The sequence below is a fragment of the Mobula birostris genome, chromosome 21 (genome assembly GCF_030028105.1).
Source record: "Mobula birostris isolate sMobBir1 chromosome 21, sMobBir1.hap1, whole genome shotgun sequence".
Taxonomy (NCBI): domain Eukaryota; kingdom Metazoa; phylum Chordata; class Chondrichthyes; order Myliobatiformes; family Myliobatidae; genus Mobula; species Mobula birostris.
The window spans coordinates 11,339,151-11,361,623 of NC_092390.1; the positions used below are offsets into that span (position 1 = coordinate 11,339,151).

Consider the following 22,473-nt stretch of genomic DNA (forward strand, 5'->3'; position numbering starts at 1 on the left):
ACCCCCAGAAAAAAAGTCTTTTCTTATCCAGGGAAAATGTGCTCCAATGTTCTCTGAAGTTTCTTATTTAATTCTGATTAATAGATCTCACCGGGGGGCTGGCCGACAATGAACACAAAGCATCAGTGTCCAGTTACATTGCTGGAACACACAAGTGCTGTTGCCATGGGGGGGCAGGGGGTGAAAACGGGGAATATCTCGAGGGAGTTTCAGGGGCTGTGCTCTGGAAGTGTTCCATCCCTCCATACTGAGTGACCCTCACCAGCTCCAATCTCTGCTCCAACAGGGGAGTCGGCTTCAGCTTCATCTTCTACTGGCTCCTGATCCTCCTGGTCTTAATCTTATTCCTTGTGGGCGGCAATGTCTACTCGTTGGTTTGCAAGCCCTGGTACAATGGAGAATTGTTTCAGGTAAAATTTCTCCCGTAATCTCATTGAGCTTGTATTTCAGTCTGATGATCATTCCTCTTCATCTCTTCACGGACTGAAATCCCTTCACTACTCCTTCACTTGTTCCTTCCACCCATTCCATTATTTCCCATCCTTATTCCTTCCTCAGTCTGTCCATCTCCAATCCTCTCCTGTTCCTCAAATCTTTTTTCTCTCTTTCATTCCCCTCTCTCATTCTCTCTTCCTCTCAGTCTTTCTCTCTCTTGTCACTTTCTCTCTTTCTCTGTCTCATTTTCGCTTTCCCATTCTGACACTCTCTGGGATTTTCTCTAGCATCAGACTCGCTCCCTTTCCAGTCCTGATGAAGGGTCTTGATGCAAACCATGGACCATCCATTTCCCTCGCCACGTGCTGATTTCCTCCATTAGCTGTTGTATTGTCTAGTGGCAGCATTTTCTGGAGGCCCCTGTTACACGATGTCCCTCCGAGTCAGTACTGTGCACCGTCACCGGGTGGCAGTGTGCTCATCCCATCATCTACCATCCAGAGGAACTGGATCCATGGTGAGGGAAGTTCATGGATGGAAATGGCGGGGCGGGGGGGGGGGGGGGGTAGGAGACCACATCAGACAGAAATAAATCAATCTTTATTTTTATTCTGTACTACCTTGTCCAGGGGTTTTGGGGGTTTGGGGGTTTGATAAGCCCTGTGCGGGTGCGCAGTCATCCTCCCTATAACTGTAACATCTGAACCATCTCGTTGGGTTACAGGTAATTGACGATGTGGGACTGTTGGACGAGTTCAACTTGGGAGAGGCCCTCGGACTGGAGAACACCGTCCTCAACATCAGCACTCTGTACCAGTTAGTACTTTGAAGTTAATTCCACACAATATCAACGTCAACGTGACATGCCTCTTACTGCTCTTGAGCTGAGCTTCTACAGATGCACAGTAGAGCGTATCCTAATTGGTTGTGTATCACAGCCTGGTATGGAAACACCAATTTCCAGGAATGAACCAGGCTTACACAAAGTTGCTGGACATAGCCCTGTGTATCACAGGCAAAGCCCTCCCCACCACTGTACACATGTACAAGGAGCACTGCCACAGGAAAGCAGCATCCATCATCAAAGACCCTCACCACTCAGGCCATAAGACAAAGGAACAGACTTAGGCTATTCGGCCTGTCAAGTCTGCTCTGCCTTTCCATTGCAGTTGATTCATTATCCTTCTCAGTGTAGGGTTTGAAGTGACAGGTGGAAGAGGTAAAGGGCTGAAGAAGAAAGAATCTGATAGGACAGGACAGTGGACCATGAAAGAAAGGGAAAGTGTCGCAAAACCAGAGGGAGGTGAAGAGAAGGGAAGGAGTGAGACGAGAACCAAAATGGGGAATGGAAAACAAAAGAAGTGGGAGGGGGAAGAGATTACCAGAAGTTGGAGAAATCTAAGTTCATGCCATCTACTCGGAGGCTACCCAGATGGACTATGAGGCGTTTGCACCTCCCACCTCAGTTGGGACTCATTGTGGCAGTCAAGGAGGCTGTGGACAGACATGTTGGAATGGGGATGAGAAGTTGGTGACAACTGGAAGATCCTCCCTTTCTCTTCCCTTAAACCTTTTGGTTCTTGGACCAACCAGCACAACCATAATCACGAGAGCTTAACAACAGTGTGATCACTTTGCACTAAAGTAGACCTTATATTTTTTGTATTAAAAAGTTTTGAAGAACTTGTGTTTAATTTATGTTCCTGAATTCTGATTAGCTGATACTATGTACCCGTAATGCTGCTGCAAGTAAGTTTTTCACTGGATCTAATCTCACGCCTGCTTGTGCATAGACCGTAGACTCTACTGTGTTACTTGCTTTGGGACTTTGCACCTGACAAGCTCCTTCTCTGCACACAGCGACTGCCAGAACAATACCTCAGCGTGGAAAGCCTTAAACCTGGGTCTCAGCTTTAACCTGGATGAGTACCTAAACATCAGCAAGGTACGTGCAGAACTCTAACCAGAACTCGACCAGATCAGCCTACCCACAGAGTCATAGAATGCTACAACACAGAATCAGGCCCTTCGGCCCGTCGAGTTTGTGCCGCACCAGTAATCCGCCTGGTCCCATTGATCTGCATCTGGATCAAACTAGTCCATATACCTAGCCAAATTTCTCTTAAATGTTGAAATCGACCACTTGCTCTGGTAGCCCATTCCGCACACATACCATCGTTTGAGTGAAGATGTTCTCCCTCATGTTCCCCTAAACATTTCACCTTTCACCCTTAACCCTTGCGGGAATGGGACCCGCTCTCAGAGCCTCATGACCGGCTGCTTTTTGATATCCCAAGGACGCGGCCTGGGAGACTAGCGTGCCTTCAGGGTTCTAGGATTTCGTGGCTCTGCAGACAGGCTGATTCTAGGTGGGAGAACGCGGAACATCGGGAGCAATGGTCTGGCTGTTGGGGGCTGTGTGTCCAGAGACCTGAGTCTCTTTGGGGCTGACTCTCAGGGCACAGAGCTCAGAAAAAGTGAAAAAATCAGACTTTTAACATCATAAGTCAGTGAGTTGTTTGTTATGTCTCCCCTCTCACTGTCAAATGGGGACAATTCCTTTTCCCTTATTAGGCAGAGAGAGAGAGCCTGTGGTACGTTGAACTACTGAGTGAACAAGGAGTCTTTGGGGTACTGCAAGTCTGTGTCTTTATTGATGCTTTGCTGCACGCTTGAGTGCTCGGTGGGGGGGCACCGATGCTTTTTTTTTGCTGGTGGGGGAGGGGGTGTCGTTGCTTTGCTGCCACTTACACATGGGAGGGGGAGCTGGGGGGGGCTTTGGGGTTCTAACGTTTAATTGTCATTCACTCTTTGGGGCACTGTTCTGTTTTCGTGGATGTTTGTGAAGAAAAAGAATCTCTAGGTGTATATAGTGTACATTTCTCTGACGTTAAATGTACCTATTGAAACCTAATGACCTCTAATTATGGTCTCACTCAACCTCAGTGGAAAAAGGCTGCTTTCATTTACCTGTCTCTACCTCTCATAATTTTGTATACCTCTATGGAATCTCCCCTTAATCTTCTATTTTCTAGCAAATAAAGTCCTACCCTATTCAACGTTCCCCTACTAGTCTGATCTTCAAGTCCCAGCAACGTCCTTGTAAATTGTCTCTGCACTCTTTCCCTTGTCCAAGGGAAGGGCATTAGGACCCATACAGCTTGGCACTGGTGTCATCACAGAGCAATGTGTGGTTAAGTGCCTTGCTCAAGGACACAACATGCTGCCTCAGCTGAGGCTCGAACTAGTGACCTTCAGATCACTAGACCGACGCCTTAACCACTTGGCCACGCGCCAACAGAACTAATTGGATGTCCTCTTTCTTCAAAAGGGTTTTCCTTCCTCCACCATCAATGCCACCCTCACCCACACCTCTTCCATTTCACATGTTTGCCTTCACCTCATCCACCTGCCACCCCACCAGGGATGGGATTCATCTTCTCCTCACATACCACCCCATCAACCTCCGCGTCCAGCACATAATTCTCTGTAACTTCCGCCATCTCCAAGATCTCACCACCAAACACATCTTTCCCTCCCTCCCTCTCACTTTCTGCTTTCCACAGGGATTGCTTTCTTACTGACTCCCTTGTCCATAAGTCTCTCCCCACTGATCTCTCTCCTGGCACTTATCCTTGCAAGAGGAACAAGTGCTACACCTGCCCCTACACCTCCTCCCTCACTATCATTCAGGGCCTTAAAGAGCCCTTCCAGGTGAGGGAACACTTTACCTGTTGGGGTCATATACTATGTCTGGTACTCCCAGTGTGGCCTCCTGTATATTGGTGAGATTCGAAGTAGATTGGGAGACCACTTTGCTGAGCACCTACGCTCTGTCTGCCAGAAAGAGCGGGATCTCCCAATAGCCACCCATTTCAATTCTACTCCCCATTCCCATTCTGACACGACAGTTCATGATCTCCTCAAAATTCGCTGCAGATGCTGGGGTCAAAGCAACACTCACAACACGCTGGAGGAACTCAGTAGGTCGGGCAGCATCCATGGAAACGATCAGTCAAAATTTCGAGCTGGAACCCTTCCTGATCTCCTTTCTGTCCCTCTACCTATCGAGTCCCCTATAACTACCACACTGCCTGACTTTACTCTTCCCTGTCGAGCCCCAGAGCCGGCAACCATGCCACCAGCCTGGCTGCTCCTGTCGTGATCTGATGGGTCATCTCCCCCAGCAGAATCCAAAGTGGTGTACTTGTTGCTGAGGGGAATGGCCACAGGGGAACCCTGTCATGACTTCTTAATCCCCTACCTCTCCTGGTGGTCACCCATCTACTGTCCGAAGCCTGTACTCTGGGTGTGTCCTTGTCTCTGGGGATTTATCCAGCCTAACTTGCCTCAAGACAAATACCTCCTTGTCTGTAATTGTACAGGGTCCATGACCCCACTGCTGCTTTGCCTCATTTTTATAGGCTCTGTATCTGATCCAGATGCAAAAAAATTAATTTAGTATTTCCCCCATCTCTTTTGGCTCCATGCATGGATTACCTCTCTGATATTCCAGAGGACCAATTTTGTCCTTTGCAGTCCTTTTGCTTTTAATATATCTGTGGAAGCCCTAGGGATTCTCCTTTACCTTGTCTGCTGGAGCAACTTCATACCTTCTTTTAGCCCTCCTGATTTAGCTTAAGTATTCTCTTGCATTTCTTAAAGTCCTCAAGCACCTCATTTGTTCCTGACTGCTTATACCTGCTATGCATTTCCTTCTTTTTCTCAACCAGGCTTCAATATCTCTTGAAAACCTGGGTTCAATAAGCCTGTTATCGTTACCTTTTATTCTGACAGGCACACACAAGCTTTGTACTCTCAAAAGTTCACTTTTGAAGTCCTTCTACTTATTAAGGGCATCCTTTGCAAAAAAAAACCTATCCCAATGCACACTTGCCAGATCTTTTCTGATACCATCAAAATTGGACTTTCTCTAATTTAGAATCTCAAACCGAGGAGATTCTCAAACTAGCCTTTTCCCTATTTAACTTGAAACTAATGACATTATGCTTACTAGATGCAAAGTGTTCCCCTACACAAACTTTTGTCACCTGCCCAATCTCATTCCCTAGTATCATACTCTCTCTAATTGGGACTTCTATGTACTAATTAAGGAATCTTTCCTGAACACATTTGACAAACTCTAAGCCTCTATCCCTTTCTGGGAGTCCCAGACAATATGTGGAAAGTTAAAATCACCTGCTATCACAACCTTGTGTTTCTTGCAACAGTCTGCGATTTCTCTACAACTTTGCTTCTCTAAATCCTGCAGACTTTTGGATGGTCTATAATATAATCCCATTAGCACGGTCATACCTTTCCTATTGCTCAACTCTACCCTGAAAGCCTCACTAGATGAGCTCTTCAGTGTGCCATGACTCTGCACTGCTATGACATTTTCCCATCTCTCCCCTCTACCATATGTAAAGCAACAGAACCTTGGGACATTGAGCTGCCAATCCTGCCTCCCCCCGCCCCACCCCACAACCTAATCTAAATCTCACTAATGGCTACAATGCGATAATTCCACATGCTGATCCTTGCCCTAAGCTCATCCACCTTTCCTACAATACTACAATACTAGCAAACCTTCCTGTTAGGATATTAGTTCCAATCCAATTCAGGTGCAAACTGTTCCTTCTGTACAAGTCCTACCTTCACTGGAAAAAAAGCCCAAAGTTTCAAACTTCTGTAAAATTCTGAAGCCCTCCCCCTTGCACGAACTCCTTTGCCATGTGTTAAACTGTATGATCTTCCTCTTTCTGACCTCACTAGCACGTGGCTTGGATAGCAATCCTGAGATCATAATGTTGGAGTTGCTGTCCTTTAACTTAGCATCTAACTTCCTGAGCTCACTTTGCAGGACCTTGTCTCCCCTCCTACCTATGTCATTGGTACCAATGTGGGCCATGGCCTCTGGCAGCTCACTTTCCTACTTAAGAATGCTCTTGACTCGATCTGAGATGTTCCTGACCCTGGCACCCAGGAGGCAACAACCCAGCCAGGAATCTTGCTTCCATCCACAGAACCAGCTTCCTGTTCCCTAACCAATGAATCCCCTATCACTACAGTTCAGCTCTTATCTTCCCTTCTCTTCTGAGTCACAGAGCTAGAGACCTGGTTGCTGTGGCTTCTAGTAGGTTATCGTACCCCGAATAGTATCCAAAGTGGTGTACTTAATATTGAGGAGAATGGCCACAGGGGTATTCTACATTAGCTGCCTATCCTCCTGACAGTCACCCAGCTACCTGCCTACTGTAACTTAGGGCTGATACCCCTCCTGTACCTCCTGTCTATCACCTCCTCATTCTCCTGTATGAGCCAAAGGTCATCGAGTTGCAGCCCCAGTTCTCTATCCCTTCATGGGAGTCCAGTCAACATGTGGAAAGTTAAAATCACCTGCTATCACAACCTTCTGCTTTCTGAGGAGCTACAATTTGGTGCACTTTGTGCAGATGTAGTAATCAGGAAGACTGGTTTCCCAAAGTTCCTACATTTCACAAGGAACGTGCCACTAACTGTAGACCCAGTCTCAGTGCACTAGCCAGCTCCTAACAGAACATAAAAATTACTTCGAGCCTGTGTCTGTTCTCGCCCAAGCCTGACCACTCTAACACTGCCCACTCCAACAATGGCCTTGTACTGTTATAGAGCACTGCAACACAGAAACAGTCCCTTCGGCGCATCAAGTCTACATCAAACAGTCATCATGCACAGACCCGTCTACCCGCACCCAGACCACAGCCCTCCAGACTGCTCCCATCCAAATACCTAATCAAATTTCTCTTGTGTTACAGTTGAACCCCCATCTACTGCTCTCGCTGGTGGCTCATTCCACTCTGGTGCCACGCTCTCAGTGAAGAAGTTTCCTGAAATATTTCACCTTTCACCCTTAACCTACGACCTCTAGTTCTAGTCTCGCCCAACGTCAGGGGAAAGAGTCTCCTGGCCATTGTTTCAACCAGGAGTGAGGCAATTTGGGTTGGTCTTGGGCGGAGGGACAGGGACTACTTGCTGCATTTTGTCGAAACTCAATCCCACCTCACCTCTCTGCAGTGAATGTAAAGCCACCACCACCCCCCCCCCCCCCCGCCCAGCTGAGCAGTGTGGCTGTCGTCTGCAGTAGGATACCGTCACCTGATGAACAGGCCGCAAGGAGGCCGATGCTGTGGCAGCTGAATTATTCTGATGCGGCACGGCGCTGTTTAGTCAGTTACCAACTGTGAAGTTCAACTCTCATGAACAGCGTTCACAATATAATGATGACCTTTATTTGTCTCATGCACATCGAGACATACAGTGAAATACGTCGTTTATGTCAATGACCAACACATTCCGGGGACGTGCTACTAACCCTAACCTGTAAGCCTTTGGAATGTGGGAGGAAACGGACGCGGTCACGGGGAGAACGTACAAACCCCGATCTTACACAGTTTTACGCAACCTTTACGCGACCCCTAAAGAGCCCTCCAGACAGTGCAAAGCAAGTTTTCAGACACATTTCCTTAGAAATGGCCTGGGATTTTATTGATTTCTGTTGTTCAACAGAATTGATCGAGTGATTTGGTCAAAGCTTGTGTGAATGTTGAAAGGCATGGACAGAGTGGATGTGGCAAAGTTGTTTCCCATGGTGGGGGAGTCTAGTATGAGAGGGCATGACTTAAGGATTGAAGGGCGCCCATTCAGAACAGAAATGCGAAGAAGTTTTTTTAGCCAGAGGGTGGTGAATCTATGGAATTTGTTGCCACGGGCAGCAGTGGAGGCCAAGTCATTGGGTGTACTTAAGGCAGAGATTGATAGGTATCTGAGTAGCCAGGGCATCAAAGGTTATGGTGAGAAGGTGGGGGAGTGGGACTAAATGGGAGAATGGATCAGCTCATGATAAAATGGCGGAGCAGACTCGATGGGCCGAATGGCCGACTTCTGCTCCTTTGTCTTATGGTCTTATGGTGATATTGGGAGGATGGCTGGGATAGACGGAGAGAAATTGCTTTCAATATCGGAGTGTCTCAGACGAGGTGGCAGAGTCCAAAAATAAGAGGCAGGTCCTCAGGAGTGAAATTAGGAAGCAGCTTTAGACCCAGTTAAGATTTCAACATTTAAGAGAAGTTTAGATAGGTATGTGCATTGGAGGGTTATGGTCCAGGTGCGGGTAGATGGGACTAGGCAGAATAACAGTACTGCAAGGACCGGATGGGCTGAAGGGCCTGTTCCTGAGCTCTTTTACTCTATGACTTTATGAGAGAGAAATCGCCTTTGCCAAATCCTGGGAATCAATGGGTCATGCCTGACTACTGATTCAACAGGACCACAGGCCAGATGCTAAGCGTGAACCAGAGAGATATATCACCTGATTGCCCAGAAGTTTCTCCATCATCTACAAAGTGATGGGATACTGCCAGCTTCCCTGGACAAGTGAAATTCCAACAAGTTCAGCTCCATCCAAGACAAGGTAGCCCACAACTCGTACTGGGTTAGGGAGGAGAATTGTCTTTCTGGTATTTTCCTTGTAGTTTACCCTGCTTGCTTGTGTTTTTATATAATCGCCTATAGAACACGGAACTAGAACATTACAGCACAGTACCGGCCCTTTGGCCCACGTTGCTGTGCTGACCATGTGACTGCGGTAGTCCGGAGACAGTCCAGCATGTTTTGCTGAGCTGTAATCAATACAAATTTGAAAGAAGCATGTTGTTCAAGAGGCTATCTGGCTTAAATTAATTTTGGTCTTCTGTTAAATCCTTCTTTGGCCATCAAGAGAATCAACATCTGATTGAAGAGTCTATTACTCAGTTTATACGTGAGACTAGGTTGTATTCGAGAATATGAGTTCCTTGAAGTTCTATAATTAATTATACATCCTGCGAAGGGTTGTAACACACCTAGGTGCGTCTAAGCAGCCGGAAATAAAGGAAGGAGAAGATGAAGAAGACCACCAAACTTGCTTAAAGCTCAATCTAACCCTTCCCTCCCACAAAGGCTCTGCATTAGTCTCTTTTGTGTGTACTGATCAATACGTGGAATTGTTCCAGTAATTGTAGCACAGCTAGGAATTTCTCAGAGTTTCGGCAGTAGGTGTCACCCCCGCCTCCCACCCCCTCCGCTGCCATGAATCTGGCTATTTTCAAGGATAATTGTTAGCATTGGAATGTTCTTAACTGTAGTCTGAGAATGAGACGACCACAGCTTCTTTCTTCTCCTTTGTTTCTTTTTCATTCTTGTAACATTCAATAAAACAGCCATAACCACCAAATCTCACTCTTGACTTCCAAACAATCTCTAATCCATATCATCAGATCCGACACCAGCACCCTGTTTATCTGCCCACTCCACAGCACTGAGTGTACAATCTGCACCGTGAGCCCCAGCTAGACACAAGCTGCTCCTCAAACACAGCACCAATGTGAGCTCCCTGATCGCTCGCTTCAATGCTGCTGAGGCTCAGTAATACATTCCTTTGTTTTTCAGTACACCGGGGATATTTCAAACCAGTTTGAAAAATTGGAAGTCAATTTATCAGGCATTACGTTACTGGATAACGAGGGCAAGGAGATTGCGAAGAACGTGTTGGAAACTAATGTTACAAATCTCAACTTCACCAGCTTCTCTGATCAGGTATTTCAACTCCCTCACACATTCGCAGAGGGTAGTGTGTCTCCAGTCAGATCACACTCCTGACAAATCACTCACATCACATTCACAGAGGGTAGTGTGTCTCCAATCCAATCACACTCCTGACATATCACTCACATCACATTCACAGAGGATAGTGTGTCTCCAATCCGATCGCGCTCCTGACAAATCACTCACATCACATTAACAGAGGGGAGTGTGTCTCCAGTCAGATCACACTCCTGAAAAACCACTCACATCACATTCGCAGAGGGTAGTGTGTCTCCAATCCGATCACACTCCTAACATATCACTCCCATCACATTCACAGAGGGTAGTGTGTCTCGAATCAGATCGAACTCCTGACGAATCACTCATATCACATTCACAGAGGGTAGTGTGTCTCCAGTCAGATCGCACTCCTGAAAAATCACTCACATCATATTCACAGAGGGTAGTGTGTCTCCAGTCAGATCACACTCCTGACAAATCACTCACATCACATTCGCAGAGGGTAGTGTTTCTCCAGTCGGATCACACTCCTGACAAACCACTCACATCACATTCACAGAGGGTAGTGTGTCTCCAATCTGATCACACTCCTGACATATCACTCACATCACATTCAGAGGGTAGTGTGTCTCCAATCAGATCACACTCCTGACAAATCACTCCCATCACATTCGCAGAGGGTAGTGTGTCTCCAATCCGATCGCACTCCTGGCAAATCACTCACATCACATTCACAGAGGGTAGTGTGTCTCCAGTCAGATCGCACTCCTGACATATCACTCACATGACATTCACAGAGGGGAGTGTGTCTCCAATCCGATCACACTCCTGACAAATCACTCACCTCACATTCTCAGAGGGTAGTGTGTCTCCAATCCGATCGCACTCCTGACAAATCACTCACATCACATTCACAGAGGGTAGTGTGTCTCGAAATAGATCACACTCCTGACAAATCACGCACATCACATTCACAGAGAGTGGTGTTTCTCCAATCCGATCGCACTCCTGACAAACCACCCACATCACATTCTCAGAGGGTAGTGTGTCTCCAGTCAGATCGCACTCCTGACAAATCACTCCCATCACATTCGCAGAGGGTAGTGTGTCTCCAATCCGATCGCACTCCTGACAAACCACTCACATCACATTCACAGAGGGTAGTGTGTCTCGAATCAGATCACACTCCTGACATATCACTCACATGACATTCACAGAGGGGAGTGTGTCTCCAATCCGATCACACTCCTGACAAATCACTCACCTCACATTCTCAGAGGGTAGAGTGTCTCCAATCGGATCGCACTCCTGACAAATCACTCACATCACATTCACAGAGGGTAGTGTGTCTCGAAATAGATCACACTCCTGACAAATCACGCACATCACATTCACAGAGAGTGGTGTGTCTCCAGTCAGATCGCACTCCTGACAAATCACGCACATCACATTCACAGAGAGTGGTGTTTCTCCAATCCGATCGCACTCCTGACAAATCACTCACATCACATTCACAGAGGGTAGTGTGTCTCCAGTCAGATCGCACTCCTGACAAATCACTCACATCACATTCACAGAGGGTAGTGATTCTCCAATCCGATCACACTCCTGACAAATCACTCACATCACATTCAGAGAGGGGAGTGTGTCTCCAATCTGATCGCACTCCTGACAAATCACTCACATCACATTCACAGAGGGTAGTGTGTCTCCAATCCGATCACACTCCTGACATATCACTCACATCACATTCACAGAGGGTAGTGCGTCTCCAATCAGATCACACTCCTGACAAATCACTCACCTCACATTCTCAGAGGGTAGAGTGTCTCCAATCGGATCGCACTCCTGACAAATCACTCACATCACATTCACAGAGGGTAGTGTGTCTCGAAATAGATCACACTCCTGACAAATCACGCACATCACATTCACAGAGAGTGGTGTTTCTCCAATCCGATCGCACTCCTGACATATCACTCACATCACATTCGCAGAGGGTAGTGTGTCTCCAATCCGCTCACACTCCTGACAAATCACTCACATCACATTCACAGAGGGTAGTGTGTCTCCAATCAGATCACACTCCTGACAAATCACTCACCTCACATTCTCAGAGGGTAGAGTGTCTCCAATTGGATCGCACTCCTGACAAATCACTCACATCACATTCACAGAGGGTAGTGTGCCTCCAATCCGATCACGCTCCTGACAAACCACTCTCATCACATTCACAGAGAGTAGTGTGTCTCCAATCCGATCACACTCCTGACAAATCACTGATATCTCTCAGTGCCAGTTTAAAACTAATTCTTCAAATTCCCTGGAAATGTGAAGCTGCTGCAGTAAATGTGACTGCAGAACTATTGGATTGTTGAAAGGACCCTCGCATTTGAATGGAATTTGGTTGGTGTGTGTGTTTATATCCAGCATGGATGCAGATTAAGCTTCACTATCTTCTGACGGGTCAGTAATACACCAGGAAGTCTGGTATCAGTTCCAAAGGGCTGTTCGCAACTGCAAATTGATATGCATCTCAACAGCCAAACCCACAATGTGAGAAGAAACTAAATAACCTGCCTGATCTCTCCCAAACTGAGCAAGTTGTTTCTATGTGGTGTCACGGAATCACCCACTTGTCCAGTCCGTGTGTGTGTGTGTGTGTGTGTGTGTGTGTGTGTGTGTGTATGTATATGTATGAGTAAATGTATATTGTATAATGCTGATGTGTGTGTTTTTGTGTGACTATGAATATGTTTGTGTGTTTATAACGTGGTATATGGATGGGTGTGTGTGAGATGGTGCAACGATCAATCAGAGTCAGAGGCTGTGAAACTGGGAGTACCTCCAGTGACTTGACCCCAAAGTCGGAACTGAGACTTACTTGTTGTACTGAGGGGAAAGGTGGATGGGTCAGCTTTGTCCGAGATCCCACTGCTCCACTGGGGCTCTTGGGTGTGCAGAAGACATCTGACAGCTCCACCTGTGTCTCAGCCAATGCTGAGTTTGTCGGTGGGCACCGTAATGCAGATTACCTGGCCACCCCCACAAGGGACCTTGCTATGACGAGCTGGGCTGATAAATTTCCTTCAGGGATGCCCCCTCAAAGCAAAGTTGCTTGTGTTGAAATCCCACTGGCACATTCCGCGTCAGCAAGGTGGGCTGGGTGAGGTTTGGAATAAAGTAGCTGGGGTGGGGGGTGGAATTCAGAACAAATAATTCCCGACCTGCACACCTGACAATTTCCCTCAGCCTAGGGGTCAGAAATGTCGGATGAGGATATCTTGGCCCTGTCCAGCTGCTTTATTTGTCACACGTTGAGTAAAATGAGTCGTTTGAGTTAATAACCAACAAAGTATGAGGATGTGCTGGGGGAGGCCCACAGTTATCACCATGCTTCTGCCACCAACATAGCAACTTACTAACCCTAACTCACACGTCTTTGGAATGTGGGAGGAAACCAGAGCACCCGGAGGAAACCCACGCGGTCACAGGGAGAACGTACAAACTCCTTCCAGACAGCAGTGGGATTAAACCAGATCATGAGCACTGTAACATGTTATTGTAGCCACTAAGCTACTGTGCTGCCCTGCTACTGAGTTTAAATATATTGGGCACCAACCCAAAAATTTGTACCCAGTAGCATCACCGCAGTTGGGTAGATGACCGCTTGGGGTTGAACCTCACTGATGTCACTGCACATTGGAGTCACCCTATGCAGTGAGGTAATGGGATGTTCTGCTCTGGTTGCAATGATGCAGTGTGATAGACAATATTCTTGGCATTAAGTGTCCTTGAGGATTGAGATAAGAGTGAATCTCACCAAGGCTCTCGCTAACACCTGTCCCAATGCTCTCTTTCTTTACAGTTGAACCTTCCTTTAACTCAGAGTGAACTCCTTGATACTGCAAGGAAGCTACAGAACCTCTCCAAGAATGTGGTCAGTTCGTCAACTCTCTTCTCTCTTTAATAACCCTCTCTTTGGGAGCCAACACCCAGTTGAGAGAGCGTTAGTACTGGGCGAGGAACTACCATCAATATTGACCACTAGAAAACTTCGGCAATCCTAGATCCAGGAATGGTTGCCAGCTGTAGAGTGGGTGGTGGTCCAACAGCCGCCAAGCCCGTCCCTTCCATTTTACCTCCTGCTCTGTGCCAGAACCCTGTCTCCCCAATGGAGACTGGATGAGTCCAGAGAGATCCAGCTCTGTTTGAGATCTGGAGTAATATGCACAAAATGCTGGAGGAACTCAGCAGGCCAGGCAGCACCTACGAAGAGGAATGAACAGTTGATCTTTCGGGCCGAGACCCTTCATCGGGGTTGGAAAAGTATGGGAGAGAGGCCAGAATGTGGGGGAAGGGAAAGAGTACATGGTGGCAGGTGATTGGTGAAGCCAGGTTGGTGGAGGAGGAGGGATGCAGTGGAAAGCTGGGAGGTGATAGGTGGGAAAGGTAGAGGGCTGAAGAAGAAGGAATCTGATAGGAGAGGATAGTGTACCATGAAAGCAAGGGAAGGAGAAGGGGCCCCAGGAGGAAGTGATAGGCAGGTGAGGAGAAGAGAAGAGGTAAGAGGGGATGTGGCCCACTAAATCAGTATCACCTACAAATTTGTAGGTTATATAAAATTGTAAATGTACAAAATTACTAAGTGTGGATAGGGTAGCAAATGCAACTTTGGGTCTCATGACACGGTTGCCTAAAACTACACACAGTGGCCACTGTATTAGGTACACCTGTACACTTGCTCATTACTGCAAATAGCAAATCAGTCAATCCTGTAGCAGCAGCTCAATGCGTGAAAGCATGCAGACATGGTCAAGAGGTTCTGTTGTGGTTCAGACCAAACATCAGGAGGGAGAGGAAACGCGATCTAAATGACCTTGACTGTGGAATGATTGTTGGTGCCAGGATGGTTTGGGTATCTCAGAAGCTGTTGATCCTGTTAGGCCTGCACAGGCAGGCACCTTCCAGTCTCCAGCAAGTTAACAGGAGTCAGTTGCCGCTCGTTTCCAACTGATCACCTGCAGCCTATTTAAACCCAGCTCCCAGCCATAATCGGTGTTCACTCATACGAAGCAGCCAGCTTCGACCAGGCGCTCCCAGCCTTGTTGGCTTGTTGTGCTGGGTATCTGTTCTTTCTTGTTTTCTGGCTTCTTATTTTGCAGTTTATTATTAAAGTTACCACCCCCAAATAAATCCTCTCGCTGCTCTGCGTTTGGTCAAACCTCCTCTCCAGTCCCTGGCAGACCTCCTGGGATTTTCACGCACAACAGTCTCTAGAGCTTACAGCGAATGGTGCGAAAAGCACAAAAACATCCCGTCAGTGGCAGTGTTGTGGGTGAAAACGCCTGTTAATGAGAGAGGTCAGAGGAGAACGGCCAGACTGGTTCACAGCTGACAGGAAGGCGACAGTAACTCAGTTGTAGGAGGTACCTAATAAAGTGGCCACTGAGAGCAGAGGGCACCGGTCGTGAGAGGGGTGACGTTTAAAGAGATCTGAAGTCCTCACATAGTTAGAAATTGGTATCCAAAACGAGCCGCCAGAGAAGGTGACAGAGGCAGGAACAACAATAATAATTTAGAAGCATCTTGATAGATCCTTAAGTGAGCAGAGCATTGAGAGACGTAAACACGAGGAATTCTGCAGATGCTGGAAATCAAGCAACACACATCAAAGTTGCTGGTGAATGCAGCAGGCCAGGCAGCATCTGTAGGAAGAGGTACAGTCGACGTTTCGGGCCGAGACCCTTCGTCAGGACTCAGATGAAGGGTCTCGGCCCGAAACGTCGACTGTACCTCTTCATAGAGATGCTACCTGGCCTGCTGCGTTCACCAGCAACTTTGATGTGTGTTGCCAGAGCATTGAGAGATATGGAATGAGTTCAGGCAACTTGGATTAGTATAGATAGCAGCAATGGGCTGAAGGGCCAGTGTCTAGGCTGTACAACACTATGGACATGATAAATTATAGTGCCCCACATCAGAATCCCATGGCACTGATTAGTTGCTGGCGTCACTAGAAGCTAATAAAAATGCCACCTCCAAATATGCCAATGCTCCTACGTGCAATCCAGAACGCTAACCAGGAAATATTGAAAATACAGACTTCTGCTTACGAGTGTGTCTGAGTTACGAAGGGGAAGGTGGATCGGCCATGGTTGAGTGGCAGAGCAGACTCGATGGACCGAATGACCTAGCCCGGCTCCTGTGATTATGGCCTCACTGAGAGGAAACGGGGGAACCTGGGGACAGGGCTGTTGCCAGACACTGATTGCAAACATCCCTTGCTCTGTTACAGCCGGAATCCGCCGAAACCGAGCTCAACCTACAGGCGGGCAAACTGGAGCAACTAGATCGCTGGGTTAAGAGTGACATGATGCCAAACGTGGTAGGTTCCTCATTGGGCTGGTCGCACGTTTGAGACAGGCACTTCCGTGTTGAACACGGAGCAAGGGGAGGTGGGGCTCAGAGCAGTAAAACAGAACATTAGAACGCAGTGCAGACCCCCTATTTATTTGTGGTGTTTATTCACCCACTCTGCACGGCCTGTACTTGTTAAACAGTGCAATCTGTATTCAACACAGAACAATAGACTCTTCTATCTGTAATGCTATGCCAATCTCTTAGCCTACTCCAAGATCAATCTAATCCTTCCCTCCCACATAGCCTCCTATTCTTCTTTCATCCATGTGCATACCTAAGGGTCTCCCAAATGTCCCTAGTGTACTTGTCTCTACCACCACCCCTGGCAGTGTGTTCCATGCACCTACCTCTCACAGTGTAAAAACCCACCTCTGCTATTGCCCCTGTACGTTCCTCCAATCATCTTAAAATTACGTCCCCGGGTATTAGACATTTCCACCCTGGGAAAAAGTCTCTGGCTGTCCACTCTCTCTCTATGCCTCTTAACATTATATACACCTCGATCAAGTCATCTGTCATCCTCCTTTATTCCAGAGAGCAAAACCCAAGCTCGCACGACCTTTCTTCATAAGACATGTTCTCTAATCCAGGCAGCACCCTGCTAAACCTCCTCGGTATAAACTCCCATTGTTCTGAACGACAGCAAACACAATTAAAGCTCAGACATTGAGACCCTCAGACGTTGGAAATCCAGAGTAACCCACACAAAAAGCTGGAGGAACTCAGCAGGTCAGGCAGCATCCATGGAGGAGAATAAACAGCCTGCAGAATCTATTCTGTTTATTGACAATGTTTGGTTTTTAATTTTCCAGAAAACTTTGAAACAAAACATTCAGAAACTTCAAGCAAAAGCTTCAGGCCTTGAGGTGGGTGGATAGTTTGGAGTAGTGATTTGTTCGATCTCCTTTTCTCCTAGACCAGCAGAGAGCTGCCAAACCTGAGGAGATGCAGTTTGAACTGTTTGTCCAAGTGTCAGACAGGAGCTGACTGATCACAGTCGAAACCTCATTCCTAAATCGTCAGGATACCTTGGTCCCATGAGGCAGGGCGATGAATTCTGAATTAACCTGCCATTATTGACTCCTAAACAACTCCAGGATTCTTGTTCCTATTTTTCATGCCTCATAATACTCTTCTACATAGAATCATAGACTTAATACAACATGAAGAGACCATGCAACATCTCTCTGGAGCAATATTTATTACACCTCAGGAACAAGCCTGTCTTTTTTGCATTGTTAACATTACACAATTTAATTTGCAGGTAATTCTCCAAGCCCATTTTGTAAAACTTACCTTTCCATCAATTTCTAATTTAAATATATGGTGTAATAGCAAAATGGGTATATTCCAAGAGTGGAATTGGGATCAGGTTAACTCAAATACCACCCTGTTTTAGAGGGAATTTAAATGTCCTTAGCTGTTTGGAGACCATAAGAATACTTTATTGTTCTTAAAAACTTGTTCTTTTAAGCTTTGTTCTTTATTTTAAGTTATTCTTTCTTTGTCAGTCTGGGCATTATTACTAAGGTGCTTCCAAAGTGTTGTGTGGTGGAAGTTCAACTCAATTCAAGTTTAATTGTCATTCAACCATAGATCAATACAGCCAAACGAGACAGTGTTACTCTGGAGCCAAGGTAGAAAACATGATACCAACAGTCACACACAACACATGCAAGATAGCAAGCACGTATTGATATCACGGTCCAAACTCGAGCCATCAATCTATAGATGATCTACAACAGAGCTTGTCCTCTGCCGAGCGGACACTTGGGGGCAGCACCAATTCCAGCCTGGATGCCCCACCCCACACTGCCCCCTCCCCAGCCCCCCGATGGAGCACACTGGCTCTGCTGCCTCTTTCCTCGTGGCTGTAAACAGGCGACACCGTGGCTTGGCACAGTTCCAGTAATATTGATTCTACCACTTGGCTGAGGTGTTTCGAATCGGGGGTCACTGCCTTAAAATAAGGGGCTAAACCGAGATAAGCAGAATGGCGGGATGGAATGGAGTCACAGTGCACTACAGTGCAGAAACAGGCCCTTCAGCCCATTTAGCCTGTGTTGTATTGTTATTCTGCCTAGTCCCATTGACCTGTATCTAGACCACAGCCCTTCTTACCCCTCCCATCCATGTACTTGTCCAAACTTCTCTTAAGTGTTGCATTCAAACCTGCATCCACCACTTCCACTGGCAGCTCGTCCCACTCTCCCACCATCCTCTGAGTGAGAAGATCTCCCTCAGGTTCCCCATAAATATTTCACCTTTCACCCTTAACCTATGACCGCTAGTTCTGGTCTCACCCAATCTCAGTGGAAAAAGTCTGCTTGCATTTACCCTGTCTATACCCCTCATAATTTTGTATACCTCTGTCAAATCTCCTCATTCTCCTACACTTCAAGAAAAATGAATTATCTATTCAATCTTTCGCTGTAATTCATGTCCTCAAGTCCTGGCAAAATCCTTGTAAATGTTCTCTGTGCTCTTTCAATCATATTCCATTCCATTGATTCTATCACGGTTATTATCCTATAAGAGATTTATTGAGTATGCCTGAAAGAAAATGAAACTCAGGGTTATATATGGTGACATATTTGTACTTCAATAATAAATTTACTTTGAACTTTGATATATTTCCTGTAGGTTGGTGACTAGAACTGCACCCAGTACTTCAAATTTGGCCTCATCAACGTCTTGTATAACTTCAACGTAACATCCCAACTCTTGTAATCAATACTTTGATTGAGAAGGCCAATGTGCCAGAAGCTTTCCTTATGACCCTACCTACCTGTCACTATACTTTCCTTATGACCCTACCTACCTGTCACTATACTTTCCTTATGACCCTACCTACCTGTCACTATACTTTCCTTATGACCCTACCTACCTGTTACTATACTTTCCTTATGACCCTACCTACCTGTTACTATACTTTCCTTATGACCCTACCTACCTGTCACTATACTTTCAAGGGATTATGGATCTGTATTCCCAAATCGCTCTGTTCCAGCACACTATGCAGTACCCTACCACTCCTACCCAGGCTTATCCTCCCAAAGTGCAACACCTCACATTTGTTTGCATTGAATTCTATCTGCCATCTTTTTCAGCCGGCCCAGATCCTGTTGCAAGCTTTGATGGTCTTCCTCACTGTCCATGGCACCCCTAATCTTGGAGCCATCCACAAATTTGGTGTTCCAACTTGCTGAATCTTTAGAGTTTGTTCTGTGAAGGCTGTAAAGGCTGAGTCAAGGGATGTACTGAAGTCTTATTTCAATACCTTTGAGAATTAAGGGTCATTTGACTGATGCCAGAAGGTGGTAGGTAGGAGACTGGCCATCTGCGAGGGTGAAATGTTTGTAATCCATGTGTTACTATGCTCTTGCAGCAAACTGCACAAGGCTCTTCGAGGTGTGGCTTACGATTGATATTTTGATTTTTATAGGAACTTTGCGTTTTATATAATGATGGTGTCACGGAGTAATGGTGTTCTGTATTGTGTCACACAATAAGTTTTCTGTAGAGCATAGTGGTGTCATACAGCAATAATTGTATTTACAGTGATATTGTGATGGTGTTATCTACACTAATGGCGTTATAGTAGCAGTGGAATCACGTGTGATGTTCTCCTAAAGGATTCTCTATTGCTGGGTCCTCAGGTGGCCCTAGAAGCTGATCCCGGGTCAACATATTCTGGTGCAATGTGGACAGGAGTAAATAGAGGCTGTGGTCAGTGGGTGGATCTTTTGGTTGTTCGCTCTGTTCTTTCGCGGTTGCCGCACAGCGGAGGTCACTCTCATGTAGCGCAGCTCCCTCTTGAATGATTTCCTCCGGGCCTACCTATTGAGTGCAATACCGTCCCAGTTTTTAGATGTAATTTGGTGTTATATACAACAATTGTATCATACAGTACAGTAACAGTGGTGATAAAAGCCATAGCATAATATAGTTTTATTTATAGTGATGGTATTACATAGGTTGATTGTGTTACATACAGGAACAGAATAATACAATAAGTTTTATTTACAGTGGCATTGTGTTGTGACAATGATGGTGTTATCTACAGCCAAAGTATAATACAGTAACAGTTTATTTACAGTAATGGTGTTATACACAGTAATGATTTTGTATATGGTGATGGTGTTATATATAGTAATGGTGTCATATACAAAAACAACATTATTTAAATTGGTGTTATATCCTTTAATATTACATATGGTATAAATTGGTGTTCTGTACAGTAGTGTTCTGTACAGTAAGTATTCTATACAGCGTGGGTGTTATGTAGAGTGACAATTTCATATAATGTTACGCACAGTAACAGTTGTATAATGGAGTTATAGAAATTCATTTTGCTATACACCGTTATCGATACTTACTCCAACTTTATTATAGACAGTCACTCATTGTACTGATTGTTTTACAGAGAGCAGTGAACACCACTTTGACGAAGATAGAAAATGCACAGGCTCTCCTCCAGACACAAGCCCTGGACATCATTAAGAATGTGAGTACCACGAGGAAGTTGCTCAGATCCCCAGAGTCTGTTATTGTAGGTGTTTGTGAAGGGGGAAGTCATTCTGCCTTTGAAACATCCATCATCCAGGATACCCACCATCCAGGCCATGCTCTCTTCTTGCTCTGCCATCGGGAAGGAGGTACAGGAGCCTCAGGTCCCACACCACCAGGTTCAGGAACAGTTATCACCCTTCAGTTGTTACCTTACAACCATCAGGGTCCTGAACTGGTGTAGATAACTTCACTCACTTCAACAGTGAACTGATTCCACAACCTATAGACTCACTTTCAAGGACTCTACAATTTGCTAGTACTATGTCGACGCAGGCCTAGGTGGCTGGTGTCGGGCACAAATTGTGTTTTTATTAATTTATGTATTATTAATATTTTAGTATTTGTAACTTGCCTTCTTTTGCACATTAGTTGTTTGTCAGTCACGTGTGTAGTTTTTCCTTGATTCAACAAACTATGCAAATATAAATAAATAGCAATAAATAATGAGAGCATGAAATAACAAGGTAAAGTCCTTAAAGAGAGACCGTTAGTTGTGGGAACACCAGAAACACAATGAGTGTAGTTATCCCCTTTTGTTTAAGAGCCTGATGGTTGAGGGGTAGTAGCTGTTCCTGAACCCGGTGATGCGAGTCCTGAGGCTCTTGTAACTTCTACCTGATGGCAGCAGCAAGAAAGGAGAATGACCTGGGCAGTGAGGAACTTTGTTGATGGACGCCGCTTTTCTATGGCAACATTTCATGTAGATGTGGTTCAATGGTTGGGAGGGCTTTACCTGTGATGCTCTGGGCCGAATCCACTACCTTTTGTGGGATTTTCCACTCAAAGACATTGGTTTTCCCATACCAGTCCATAATGCAGCCAGTCGATATACATTCCACCTCACATCTATTGAAGTTTGCCAAGGTTATCGATGACATGCTGAACCTCTGCAGACTCCTGAGGAAGTAGAGGCGCTGTTGTGCTTTCTGTGCAATAATATTTATATGATGGGTCCAGACAAGGTCCACCAAAAAAGTGACACCCGGGAATTTAAAGTTACTGACACTCTCCACCTCTGATCCTCTGAGTACTGGTACGGGTTTCCCTCTCCTGAAGTCTACAATCGTTCCTTGGTCTTATTGACATTGAGTGAGAGGTTGTTGTTATTACACCACTCAGACAAATTTTCAATCTCCCTCCTGTATGCTGAGTCATCACCACCTTTGATACAGCCCACAACAGTGGTGTCGTCAGCAAACGTATGTGGTGTTGGAGCTGTTACATAGCCACACAGTCATAGGCATAAAGCCAATAGTGTGGGGTAAGCACACATTCCTTTGCTAATGGAGGGTGTGGAGGAGATGTTTTTGTAAATCTGAACTGACTGGGGTCTGCAAGTGAGGAAATCCAGGATCCAATTGTACAAGGGCATATTGAGGCCCAGGTCTTAGAGTTTATTGATCAGTTTTGAGGGGGTGA

At 46.0% G+C, this 22,473-nt stretch overlaps 1 protein-coding gene across 1 annotated transcript in view; it reads left to right on the forward strand.

Moving 5' to 3' along the window:
- LOC140185888 (prominin-1-A-like) overlaps positions 1-22,473 on the forward strand; it is a 95,868-nt gene that overhangs the window by 58,123 nt on the left and 15,272 nt on the right. Inside the window, 8 exon segments of the mRNA XM_072239692.1 lie at positions 287-410; positions 1,160-1,251; positions 2,296-2,380; positions 9,904-10,050; positions 13,928-13,999; positions 16,358-16,447; positions 17,295-17,348; positions 20,909-20,989. Of these exon segments, the coding sequence (XP_072095793.1) occupies positions 287-410; positions 1,160-1,251; positions 2,296-2,380; positions 9,904-10,050; positions 13,928-13,999; positions 16,358-16,447; positions 17,295-17,348; positions 20,909-20,989 (745 nt within the window).